The sequence below is a fragment of the Stegodyphus dumicola genome, chromosome 3 (genome assembly GCF_044657685.1).
Source record: "Stegodyphus dumicola isolate Sdum_Otavi_A_Nest chromosome 3, ASM4465768v1".
In the NCBI taxonomy this organism is placed as follows: domain Eukaryota; kingdom Metazoa; phylum Arthropoda; class Arachnida; order Araneae; family Eresidae; genus Stegodyphus; species Stegodyphus dumicola.
Genome location: NC_140770.1, coordinates 250,355,649 through 250,369,690, shown reverse-complemented (window position 1 = coordinate 250,369,690; position 14,042 = coordinate 250,355,649). Strand labels below are relative to the sequence as shown.

Below are 14,042 nucleotides of genomic sequence, written 5' to 3'. Positions count from 1 at the left end.
GCATTTATTTTAAATACAAATATTTTTTTTATAGTTCTTGAAATTCAAAACTATTCTTAGCTCATTCAATTACAGTAGAACTCTGATTACCTGAAGTAAGTCACTTATACCTGATAAGAGACTTATTGGCCGGCCGGGTCCTAGAGCAGAGAGGCTCTAGTAATCCATCGGTAGCATCCTGTGTACGCTGGGTAATCTCCCTCTGCGACGAGCAGCCCGAGTGACTGGCAGGTAGCATCTGGGTGACCAGCATTGCTGTATGACGATTGGTGTCAATGCTCTTTAAGATGTGGGGAAGAGGCTGAACCCTCAAAACTGTTCTGAGGGTGCATTGTCCATGTAGTGTCAACACTTGGCAAGGCGAAGCATGTTAAAATAAAACTAGTTACCTGAATCAATGGGCACTGATGCTGTCTTCTATGATTGAAAATTCGGATCAGATGGAAAATTAAGACATTTTAGATTTAAAACTATAAATATATATATTAAAAAAAAATTGCCCATTTATATATTTCACTGTCACGCTGAAACTTTTTTTTCATTCTTTTAGTAAACTTTAATATTAATTCATTTTGGGGTTTAAAAATTTTTTTTTTCCTCTAATGCATTATTTATTCCATAATTATTAATATCAGAGTTTTAAGGAGAAAAGTGTTATATCAGTGTAATTACATTTTGTTAATAAATGTTTTTTTCTTACATTAAAATTAAAATGTTAAAATTTAATAAAGTAATATTATGTAATATAAGGGATGTTAAATAATAATGGGTTGACGAAATAGCACTGAGGCATATCTCCTTTAGTAATTTTTCTGCTGGAAAATGTACTAGTTCTAATTATCAGTTGGAATGTCCGGTTTGAAGTTAACTGGGAGTAGTGCCTTCTTCAGTCATAGAGGAGACCAGCATGCCACTTCTTATCAAATGATTTTTCTGTATCTAAAAAGCAGGCAACTACCTTGTTTTTCTTTGTTAATGACTCTGCAATAAATTCCATAACATTTATAAGTAGATTTACTTTTCTGTGTCAGTAATACTTCTTCTTTTTTAGTAGTCAATCAGTTTGATTTACAGAATCCTTTCAAAAATTTTCCTTAGCAGGGAAGCGAGCTAGCTGACTGATCTTGTCGGGGTTCTTTCTCCAGTTTTAGGAAATTAATGATAATTGTGTGCTTCCAGCACTGTGGAAAATAATTTTCTCTGAGTCATGCATTAATTATATTTGATATTAAAATTTTATACTTCTAGTGAAGCTCTTTTATTTACTTGTTAGATATTAAGTCCAATCCCTCTTCTTCTCTAACTGTAAAATATTTATTTATTTTTACTTCTGTAGGTAAGATAGGTAAAATGTAATTCACATCTAAGCATTGTTGTTATGTTCACCTCCTTGTGGAATGGGCTGGAAATCAAAACTCTACACAATAAATATAATGAATATTTTACTTTTGCTCCAACGTACAAACTCGAAACACAACTCACTTATATCTATGGAACACAATTACAATAAAAATAATCACTTGTTGCCACATCTCTGAAACACAATCCCAGAAAACTTCATTCATTTAAAAGTAGAAATAAATTATTTTAAACTTTTTTATGAATAACAGGAGCATACTCTTTCGGGGAGCAATGGATGGCGTAACAATTGTTATGTTCTCGCAGAATTTTTGAATTTCTTTTTCAGTTTCTAGGTTAAAAGTGGGATTTGGTTTGTTTCCTCTAATGCTATGGCTTCAAGCATATCTTTTGTTTTTTAATAAACTAGTCTGATTTGGGTGTTTAGATGTCTATTTCTTACTGTGTATGGGCTTTTTTAATGCTTTAGCAATTTTCCATGTTAAGTTAGGCTCATATTCTGTGTTTGTAAGTAATTCTTCCCATTTGCTTGATCTGTATTCACTGAATAGTTTGGGAATTGCGCTGACTTTTCAATTTAATGTTATTTTTAGTGTTGGGTTTCCTGTATTTCTCCACTGCTTGGCTAATATATTTCTGTCTCTGATTTTTCTCATCCTTTCTGGTAGGGATTTATAATTGCAGTTTTCTTTAATTATGGTGGGTGCCTGGATTATATTTCTAATTTTGGTGTTGATTTTATATACCTCATTTATAACGTCTGAAATATTGTTGAGTATTGGATTTGCATCTGGAATTTCAAATTGGTCTTGATTTTTTGCCAATTAATTGTGCGTTTAGAATCATGCGAGGTTTGTTCATATCCATTCAGGATGAATTTGACTGGCAGATGATCAATAACATTTTTTGTGCCACTTCTAAATACACTATTTATAGTACATTTTTTGTGGTTACAATATCTAAGATTTTGGAAGATCCCATGAAATGGTGTCTTGTAGGATTTTCGGATGCGTGCACATTTAATCTATTATGTATGGCATAATTACGGAGTACAATTTCATGATTATTTGTTGTGTGTGCATTCCATGTAAAGAGTTTTGTTCGAGGTCATGCCCCCTACTATGATTAAGGGAAAATTGGTATTTGTTATGCAGTCAAAGTCTATGAGTTGGTGCTGGGCAAGATTATATGCATAGATGAAAAGATATGGATCTCCTGTTCTGCTGTGTATATAATCCAGCAGTGTGCGTAATGTACATATTTCCCACTGTCTCATAAGGCATAATTTCAGGTGGTTTTTGTTTATAAGCAGAGTACCACCTCCTCTGTTGTGTATTCTGTCATTATGATAAATTTTAAAGCCATGTATTTTAAAATCTATCTCAAAGGCATAAGTGTGTTTCATTTATGAACACCGTATTATTGTGATGTTTATTGATATAATGCTGAAGTTTTGTTTCCTGGCTTTAATTTTGTTAGCATTAAAATATGTAGTATTTAAACTACAGGTAGTAGTAGTAGTAGTATCAGAGATGTGGATGTTTCAGCAATGGGCATTATGGGCCATCTGAGTTCATAATAAGATAGAAATCCTCCATTCCAATCTACATTTTATCCAGGATGGCTCTTGAGTTTTTTTTTAACCTTTCAAAAAGTGATTTGACCTTTAAAAAGTTTTTCAATCCAAGTGATAAAGGTTTGAATATCAGCATTTTTGTCAGGCTCTTATTTTGACTCTTCAGGGTGGTTTCTATTTCTGCTTTTGTATTAGGCAGTGGCAGAAAGTTATCTTTGTCACTGTAGTGAATTTTCCATCTTAGGATACTTTTCATAGTGTTACGGATTTGGTATTTAAATAGCTTGTGTTAGTAGAATTGTAAATTAAATGGTTTTATTTTCCGCCCAGTGCAGCGCGTGACAAATATTAAAAGAAAGCTAAGCCGGAAAATTGAAAATACAAGAGCTCGTGCATGTAATCTATCTATAATAATAAAAGCAAGTGTAATGTGTCTGTCTGTCTGTCTGACCGAGCTCTCCAGCCAAATCTATCGCACGCAGGGACCTGGAATTTTTTATACGGAAGCACAAAGGGGCTGGCCACCAGACCTCGAAGCCCGATTTTCGATTTTTGAATTAGAAAAATTTTAAAAAAAATAAAAGCAAGTGTAATGTGTCTGTCTGACCGAGCTCTCCAGCCATATCTATCGCACGCAGGGACCAGGAATTTTTTATACGGAAGCACAAAGGGGCTGGCCACCAGACCTCGAAGCCCGATTTTCGATTTTTGAATTAGAAAAATTTAAAAAAAATTATTTATAATTAATTAATCACGGTTTTTTTGACTCACTGATATTATTATTTGTTTTCAAATAACGTTCGATTGTAACAATTGATTTCTTTATTCTAGCGTTAGTTTGCTGTTTTGACGATACATTAAATCGATTAATTACAATTCATTTCTTTTTTGTAGCTTGTGGGGGGGGGAAGAGAGAGAGACAGTCTACATGTCCTACACTACTATTCCTGCGCTATTCATTTTCTAAATGCACGGGCAACGCCGGGCGGGTACAGCTAGTATTTAATAAATATCTCTTTTTGATTTCGAGAAAGTACTAGAAAATTCTGGCGCGCGATTTTTAAAATCTTATGAAAGGAGGAAAACCTCTCAGTTCATAGTAGTTGCTTAGTTTGTTGTTGTTTAGAAAACTACTCATATTGACTGTAGCGAATTCGTGGATTAGCTTTCTTTAGCTGTTTTGAATTAAGTTCTCTTGAACGTTTGAGTAGTTAAAAGATAACTACTGTGAGATATTGTAATACTGCACGAATATTTTAGGAAATTTAAGCATATTTGTTGTGATAATAATAAATTTTTGTTCATTTTTCATCGGACTTGTGCATTCATTTTGTAACGAACCCGTATACACGCAACAATATGTTTTGGGGGTATTTTTCTGTCTGTATGAAGTGACTTGTGGACTTCTGCACAGACAGCATTTTCCAAGTGGTTTTCTTTTTTCTGCAGCTAAGAATTTCTTGAACTTCGCCACAATTTACACACCCAGTTGGCAATGGGATTTATTTATTTATGTATTTATTTATTTTTTTGCAGTTAGGAGTTTCATTACATTCACCACATTTTATGCATCTAGTTTTATGGTGGCTGTGGATTTACTATGTCCGAACTTCTGACTATTGTGACTGCTTGGGGCTCGGCATAAGTTTGAAAGGCGTAACATAGATTGCAAGATCTATGAGATGTGTTAAGTGGTATATTTGCTATTTGCGTTTCTATATTTGCTTTGGACTTTTGGCATGTCCTCTTGTAGTTGTGACACAAGCCCTAATTTGAGCTTATTTGAGGTACACTACTCCCATCTCAGTGATTTCAGAAAAAAAAGAACGGACTGTAGATACTTTCATGGGATATTGCACAAAACACATTAACCTTAAGGGAATCACACTGGTATTGCATTGGTGCATGTGGAGATTCAGTACCTCAAATTCTCATGTTATGTTTATTTACTGATCCAGAAATGTGAAAAGTTGATTCAGCACTAAATACTAACTTTTTTGAAAATTCATCATCCTCCATGTCCGTCAGAAGTGTCTCACAGAAAGATAACTGACATGGGATTTTAGATGTTGCACCAGCTGCAAATGGTACGGTTTCATTTGCAAATGTCTCCTAAAAGCTCTCCACACAGCTGTCTGGGCTACTGTCAGTTCTCGTCCAGCTTGATTTGTCCATTTCTGAGGGCTTCTCGCATAGCCAGCTTCAATACTCTCAACTCTCCTACTTAATTCTCCTACTGAAGGGAGACCTGTTGATTTTCCTTTACAAATGCAACCTGTCTCATGAAATTTTGCATACCAACAACGGGCTGCCTTATGATCCGGTGCTATCTGTATTTTGTTCAGAAGTGGCGCTGAACAGTGACAATAGCCTTGCTAACATGGAACTCAAGCACACAAAATGCTATTTACTGTTGCGTTGCCATTTTATGAAGGCATTTTTTTTTCTGCCCGTTTTATTTTCACAGATGCGCTGATGATGATTGGACTTTCAGCGCCATCTATTGGCAACTATTCAAAACTTGCTTATATTACCTCTGCATATATGTACATTATTAATGAATACATTTATTAGTACATTTTGTGTAGTATGCCTATGAAATTGGGGCATTGATTTTGACTTATCCTGTATTTAAGTGGCTTGCAATAAAATAAATCCATTAATCAAAACTTGTTTATTAAATTTATCTCTAGGCTAAGTATAAAATTTGCTTTGCATTTAAAGCGTGATTAGTCCACTGAGTAATGTGATTGATATATTTTATGTTTAAAGTAAAATATCACCAAGCAGGGTATGGCATAAGTTGTTCTAAAGTATGGAAACATCTTTTTGTTTTAAAAAAGTTATAAAAATCAAAACTAAATGTTGAATACTAATGATGAATCGAACCTGATACTGTCTGTTGGAGGATATTTATTTCACTGCCATCTCAAATCTTCATACTTTTCGAGAAGGGAAGAACACATACATGAATTTAAAACAAAGTCTTTTCAATGTGGAAAAATGAAATAAAATATGTCTGTTTTTCTTAGTCATAATGATATAATGAGCCTGAATAATTTAATCATTCTAGGTAATCTAGTGTGGCATTTATAAGCAAAGCGTTAGTATTTAATTCCTGCAACAGTTTTATGATTACACTGACAAAAGTATATATATTTTTTTTAACATGTTCAAACATGCACTTGCTACTATCACAGTAGATAAGGTATTTAGTATCCATTATGCTGATCCATCCTGAGTGTTGTAAGTGTTAGGAATGAAAAGGTGAATAGATATTTCTCTTTTTTTCTTCAAGAGTTTTATGTGAAATTAATTTAGGTAAAAATATGTGCCAGAATTTTTACACGAAGCATGATAATTGTAAAAATGTTTCATTTTCTGATTTTACATTTAAAACTTTGGTTTATAATCTATTTGCTTTACTGCTTCTCATGCATTTTATAAATTTACTGCAAATTTATACTTTTAATTTCTGTAGTAATTCATTCTGCTTCCTTTTTCAGAAGCTGTAAAGACTAGCACCTTTTCACTGATTATGACCCTATATAGACAAGGGAAAACAAAATCACTCTTAGCAGGTATCAAATGATTGTTTAAACATCCTTTGATAAATAAACATTATGACAAATTTATTTTAATGCTTTAGTTGCATGATTATTTTAATAGAAGAAAATGATGATTTATTAATAGGATCTGAATAATATCACAGAAACAGAACTCAGAGGAGCTTGCCACATTAAAACATTTGAAAGCTTTATCAATTCTTAATATATTCTTTGTATCTGTTTGTGTAGAATGTGAAGAAAAGGAGAGCACTTGAAATAAAATAATTGAATAAGTGAAGATTAATAGTTTAGTTCTGAGATTTGCTCTCTAGAAACAAAATGGTTATGTGAGGTTTCCTACTGTTCATTAACATAAATAGAAAAAAAAAATATATTAAAAGAGATGCATGCTTAGGCAGATAAATTGCATGCACATTTATCTTCCATAAACAACCAAAACTCCGTTCCTGAAGGTGAAGCAAACTGAGAATCACTGTACGTAAAGAACGTGCTAAAATTTAACAGAATAGCATTTGAAAATTTTTTGGGAATGAGGCAACAGATTTTGCATAATCTGTATAAAAATACCAAACAAAGCAAGAATACAGATTAACCATATCTATATCTTTTCTTTAATTTTTGTTTTGGAAACCCAACTCTTCAAACAATTGTCTAACCATCGACAGAATTTAAATTGCAATGTTTTTAGTGTTACATAACTGCCACCTTTCACTCCCAGTTTTTCATCGCATCTCTCAGTAGATCACCAAATCTCTTGATTTTTAATTTTTAACGTTACTAAGGAAATGGTTTTCAGGCAACAAATGAAATTTATTGAATTAATTAAACATGAACTGTATAAATTCTCTCTTCTTACTTGTAGTGATTTTCAGTAATATCACTTATTAACTTTTATTTGATCTGAATTGTCTTAATTTTCTCTTAAACATTTTGTTTTACATCAATATATATAGTGCATGATTAAATATATCCATACAGTAATTTGTACATTAATTATTAATGTAATTTTATAAATAAAATCTTCCTTCACTACTCAGGATTTTTCTAGTATGGAATTGTTAGAAAATAACAAAAATCAGCTGAAAAACATTAACTATAGGATATCCAATTGAAAATTATTATGTTTTACCTCAGAATCACTTTGTCCATATGTAGGAAACATTTTTGCTCTTGGGGAGGGGGGCGGAAGAATCTGCTACTAAACTGATGCGTCCCAGCTTTTTTTTTTTAATTAGCCAAATTAAAAACAAATTCCATGATTAACCCTCTGACTGCTCAATTTATGGACCGAAATCACTTCAAAAATTGTGTATTTTTTTTTCATATTTTAAATCTATATATATATTGGAGAATTGAAAAATGCATTTTTCCTTTCTAGAAAATATTTTTTTATATAGATTTTTATCATGAGAAACCAAGTTGCCAGGAAAAAAAAAAGTTTTTTAAGTAAATTTCAGTCAGATTACAGTTATTTTCTATTTATTGCATAATATAAAAAAGTAAAATGTATAACATTTAAGAAAATATAAAGCACTGAGGGAAAAAATACATTAGAAATCCAGTTTAGCATGATAGAGTTCAAAACAGGGTTCAAGGCAAAGTCCAACTTCAGTCTTTGCACCAGATTCATTAAATCTAATTAATGATCAATCTAATTATTAATCTAATCAATAAATCTAATTAATAATTCAATAATTTAATTAAATATTCAAGATAATCGCTAAATGTTTTCTAGCAGCAATTTCTGTAAGAAAAAAGAGGCAAAATGTGGAGTTTGAACGGTAATACCACGTGCCTTTTAACGCCGCAATTTAGTGGACAACTAACGATATCTGTTGGCCAAAACATAAACTAAACGTCTAATACTGTATATAATTTATTTCAGTGGTTAAATAGGGAAAAAACGGGATGCGCTCTTTATTAAAGGAAGAAAAACGCATGCCTGCGGAAATCGTAGGATGAGCAGATTTTGCTACATTTGAGTTGTCCGTGGAAATCGTGAGATGAGCAGTGAGAGGGTTAATATGGCAAAAAGCTCTGATTTTTTACCTTAGGAGGCATTCAAGTTGATTGGAGGAAATTTTTTTGCTGTTTGAGAAAATGTGTCACATTTTTTGTTGGTAGACCTTGTGATGACACAAAAAACCACAACTGTTCGTTCTTCATTATTTTTTTTTCCTTTTAAAAAATTTTGTTTACTAAAGGTGGTGTTTTTGTGTATTTTGTATCAAAATTTTTCAAATTTTCAGTAGTAACATATGCAAATTTCATTAAAACTCCTTATGGAGGAATTAATTAAATTAGTGTCCTGTCATTATTAGCATGTTTCCAAGCTATATTCAGATAGTTCAACAGAACTTATTTACTGCCATAGCCCTAGTTTCTTTCAAAGAGTTCTGTATGCAAACTCTGTATGGCTAACACCCCGGTAGGAGGCCAATTTGATCGGTGACTAGTAGTAACAGATGAGCTTATTTAGCATTTGGGCTGCATGTTTAATAAGCCTGCTTTATGATGGGTCCATAAAAGTTCTTACATATCCTTTATTTTCACAACTGTTGATAATAGACATGTATTTCCAGCTGCAAAATTGTTTTAAAGAAACATATTCTTGTTGTGGCATTTTTAAAATTAAAAGATAAATTTTGTGAAAATTACAAAATCCAACTTTTCATATAATTTTTCAAATCATAGTTGATAAATATTTATACTAATTCTAAAAAATAAAACAAAAAATGGGAACTTTTCCGTTTTGCCGGCACAGGCGATAAAATCGCCAGTAATAGTAAAACTGATGCCAAACGGAATATCCTCCCTGGTAACCTTTTAAGTCTCATTTTCAAAACAATTTGCAGCTATTTCTTATCATATTGATTGTTTCTCTCAATACTGGTGTACAATTACATAGAAGTTTTGCCTAGATAGTTAAATTTTATGCCCTAAGACCATTTGCGGTAATTAAGTCAATTATGATGCAATCATACGGCTCACCCGAAGACGAAAATGCAGAAAAGGCAAGGTCAAGGATTAAATTCATCAATTCTAATGACAATGCACTAACAAGGTAAAACACTGCAGTTACATAATTTTACATAATTTCTGAGTAAGCTATTAGTACGAATTGAAATAATTCTTGCATTTAAAAACTTGTATTCCAAATTAATTTAACTTCAAATTAATGTAGATAATTACTGAGAGAATTAGATTTTTGTAGTGTAGTTTACGTGAGATGAGATCACTTGGGGGTCACGTGATATGAACCGACGAATCAGGATGCTGAACCACGAAAGCATAGTAAATTCTTAAATTAACGTTTTTTTTATAAATTTATTAGCTTTTTACAAAATTTTAAATTATATTAAAATTTAAAAAATAATGATAATGAGATTCAAAATAAAAAATTCTTACAATTAGCATTTGTTATGTGTATACTATATGTTGTTGCCAATAAAGTCTGCTTGGTGAGATTTGTGCCGGCGAAGCGGAAAAGTACCAAAAAATGCTTGTTTTCATATGACAAAATTTGACTAAGATATTCAGTTTTGAAATTTGAGGTCATGTTTCTTGAAAATGCAACAGTCGTATGTAATGAATACTGAAATATTTAAATTTGTATTTATTTAAAAATGAAATATCTGTTTAGGAAATTGGTTCTCATGTTATTAGATTAAGTGATAATCATTGGGATGCAGATTGCCTTAAAAGGTTTGATCAATACAATTTTTTTAAAGGAAATCATGTTCTCAGAAATTTGTAGAACTTGTGATCTAGAAAAATTAACAGACTAAGTATTGTCATATATCTGACTTGTAACATTATTTACATAAATTAGAAATGAAAAATATTTCTAGTACAAAGCATTCTTTAGTATGGAAGAGATTAAAGTTCTAAAATTATAAAATTTCATTTCAATATATTAGCATATTATTATCATTTGGAAATTTATGAATTATTTGTGAGAAAATGTTTTCGATGTACAAACAAGTGTAGCAAAATTATAAATTTAAAGAAAGCTAAACTTAATTTAAAAGGAATATCATTGAATGACACTAAATAGGAAAAATGTTAACTTCAGATAAGCATAATTTATTTTTTAACCAATATCTTAAAAAAAAATTAATACTGGCAGTAAAAAATTGAAAAAAATCTCAAGGAAATTTTTGCCAATTTTAGTCATATAGGAATTGCACTTTTTATGTTCTAATTCATGGCATTATTATGAACTTGTACTAAAAATAACTATATAGACCTTGTCAAATGTTAGATTTCATAATTTTTGTAGACCTATATATTTTTAATTTAAAAGTACTGTAACAGGAATATTTGTGTCATTTAAAATACTTTTACAGCTGTTTAGAATAGAACATGTCTTTGACTGGCTGTGAAACTAAAGACTGTGTAAGGACTTTTATGAACACATTCTATATGGTGCATGCCGAGATCTTCCATGCCATCTTGATTGAAATACTGTCAACTTGAAGCTAGCTGTTTCAAATTTGACACAATTTGTTATTATGTGACACGTCGTTTGTAATTGTGTTGAATTTATGAAGGTATTTCCATGCTAAATTTCTGTCGTTGCCTTACCAAATCATAGTAGAAACTGCTTGATTAATTCATTGATTGTTATGGGGTTCCCACTCTCTGAAAAATTCAGAATAGTTCTGAAAAGTGAGAGAAAGTAAAAATGGTCATGGAGAATATAAACCTTTTTTGAAAAATAACCCCTCCCTTCCCAAAATGTTAATAATAAAGATTAGTTTTTCACAAATAAAACATAGTTCATGTTTTAAATAATAATCAGTTAACAAAAGTTATCCATCTTGGAGGAAAGGAAAACAAGAGTTTTTCAATTTTTGTGTTTCTTGCAAAAAGTATTTTATTTAACTTTGTATTAAATGTAATTTTATCAACCCAGTATTGTTTTTTTCTTTTTTAACACGCATTAATGATCTAAACAGTTCAACCACTTTCTTTAAAAACATAACTGTTCTTCCATTCCTCTTTTTAGAAGTTCAGTTATATTTAAAAGAAATCACGTGGCCAGCTTATGATCTCCTGCCAATTCCATGTTAGGGCATGGAATTGGCAGAACATAGACATGGCAACGAGCTTTAAGTAAACTATCACTTCCAGTTGATTGTTTGTAATTAAAATCATTTTGTAAACTATGGCTTTATGGCTTAATATTAATTATAAGTACTACAAATTTTTTATTATTCTATTCTCCCACACAATGGGCAGTGATAACTATGTTCATGTAAACACCAATTTTGTGCTTGGATTTAGAAATATCACATTGATCGTACTATATACTCTAGTTATATAGTATGTTAGGTTCACAAATTAGTGACTTAACAGTCACAGAATGTTTGAAAGGAACATATGTTAGAATTCCTGATTAACTGTTGTCATGTATTTCTTATTATATTCACTGTATTATTTCTTTAAATGTAAGGCATGGTGATAACATTTGACAGCTGTATCCTTTTATTTGAAAAGTGAATCAACATAAAAATGAAATGAATGCAAAATTAAGGATTTAATTACATCATAATGAGAGCTCCTGTCAGGGGCTCACTGTTTGTAAGTACGGATATGGCAATTCCGAGGTACCCTATTCCTCAAAGGGATAACCCTCTTGATGAGACGGGGTCACGATACTGGAGCCCTAGCGATCTTTCCTCCTTTGTTTTTTGTCTTTCCTTATCTGTTTTGTTTCCATTTCTTCCTGCCTCATGGTTTCCCTTTTGAAATGTTGGGGCTGAAAGTGAGATTCTGTTACTTCCCTTTTAGTTTCTCACAGAGAAGAAAACTGCATGCACTTTTGCCATGTGGTGTGAGCCATAAGGCAGGAAAAGAGGGTCCTGGTAGTTAAGGAGCGGAGTACTGCCCCCAACATGATACTTTGGTCTGTACTTGAGATTGAAATGGGGGGCACTTATTTGTTCCCCCTTAGTGTCAGTCGGCTGGTCACTAGGGTCAGTGGCTTGGGGCTAAGCTTTTTGGAAACCAGACTGTGGGCCTTCGGATTGTGTATAAATCCGGTTAATCCTTGCACAAGATTCTGTGTTCCCTTGTTGGACTCCATGGTGAGTAATGCTGCTGCATCTGAATCTTTTATTTCTGTCTGAAATATGGCCTTTGACACTCAAACAAATGTTAAAAATGTTTCATCATAAAAAAAATTGAAACAAATGTAAATGCTAATGCTGAAATTTATCCACCCCATTTTCTTGAAATAAGCAATTCTACAGGTGAGCTTAAAAAACTTTCTTCTATTCTTATACAATATATCAAGTAGTCTACTGGAGAACTTAAAAATATCAAATGGCTGCTATCTGAAGACCTTATTGAAACTGCTTCTGTAACCCAATCTGTGATCTTACTAGTATTAAAAAAGTTTGGAGAAATCGATATAAATGTGTCAGCTCATAAAACCCTAAATTATTATTGTGGTGTTATATGAGAGGTCAACCTTCTTTTTCCTTCAGAGGAAGAAATAGTCTCTGAATTGTGTGACTAGGATGTCTGTGCAGCAAGATGGATGAAGGTGTGCAAAGAAAGTCAATTGCTCAATACTAAACATATAATCTTGATCTTCAATTTGTCTGCCAAAGGGTATTAAGGCCTGATACCTGCAATTGCTCTGTAAGACCTTATATACTAAACTCTTTACGATGCTTTCAGTCATTCCAAAATTCTGTCATGAGAAACTCACATGTGCACGTTGCTCAGTGTGGAAGGCCACTGCAATGATAAGTGGGATGCTGATTCACTGTGTACAAATTGCAAAGGGGAGCTCATGACATTCTCGAAGCAGCACCAAAAATGGAAATTGGAATGGAAGCACAGACAATAAAAGTAACTAAAAATATTTCAAATGTAGAAGCAAGTATATAAACTATGGAAACGCAGCCGCAGAAGAATATATCTTATGCCACTGCTGTGAAATCTTTCACATCAGTAGCCATGCAAACAGTAGTAGGCATATTTAGAAAATAGCCAGTACAAAACATACAATGAAACAAAACACAGAAAACAATACACAATATTATCAAAATACCCTTTAACAAAGAAATAAAGGATAATAAAGCTGAGAATAATGAAGGAAAAAGGAAAATTTCAACACCTCCCAGGAATCCAAGTGTGTGCTTCTTTGGGAGCATCAGTTCTGAAGATTTAAATTCTGATTTGGACATGGAAGAGGGACTTGACATTCTGAGCCACCTATTATCATGTAAAACAAAAACATGGCAACGGAAATGTAAACGGCTGTCATAATGGCCACCCTTGTTTCATGGAATTGTTGCAGCCGGCATCAAAATCTCGTTAACATCAAACATATGATTGATTTACATCATCCTGTGTGTTCAGGAGTTCAAAAAATAGTGTTGATGCAACAAACTAAACTTTGGAAATACTCTTTTATCAGGAAAGACAATCCGCTAGGTGAGTGTGTCAGTGGCAGTGTAGGCCTCCTCACTTCACTTGACTATCCAAGTTCGATCTTCCAAGCTTCGAATAGATATATGGAG

General features: G+C 32.4%; 1 protein-coding gene across 9 annotated transcripts in view; it reads left to right on the top strand.

Moving 5' to 3' along the window:
- LOC118188210 (mitochondrial glutathione transporter SLC25A40-like) overlaps window positions 1-14,042 on the top strand; it is a 92,064-nt gene that overhangs the window by 64,046 nt on the left and 13,976 nt on the right. For all 9 annotated transcript variants that reach the window (XR_004758072.2, XR_015040436.1, XR_015040435.1 and 6 more), the window contains one exon: window positions 6,442-6,516. Coding sequence is in view for 5 of the 9 variants with exons in the window: in XM_035358589.2 (XP_035214480.1) it covers window positions 6,442-6,516 (75 nt within the window). In the remaining 4 variants the exon portion in view is untranslated. The remainder of the gene's footprint in view (window positions 1-6,441; window positions 6,517-14,042) is intronic.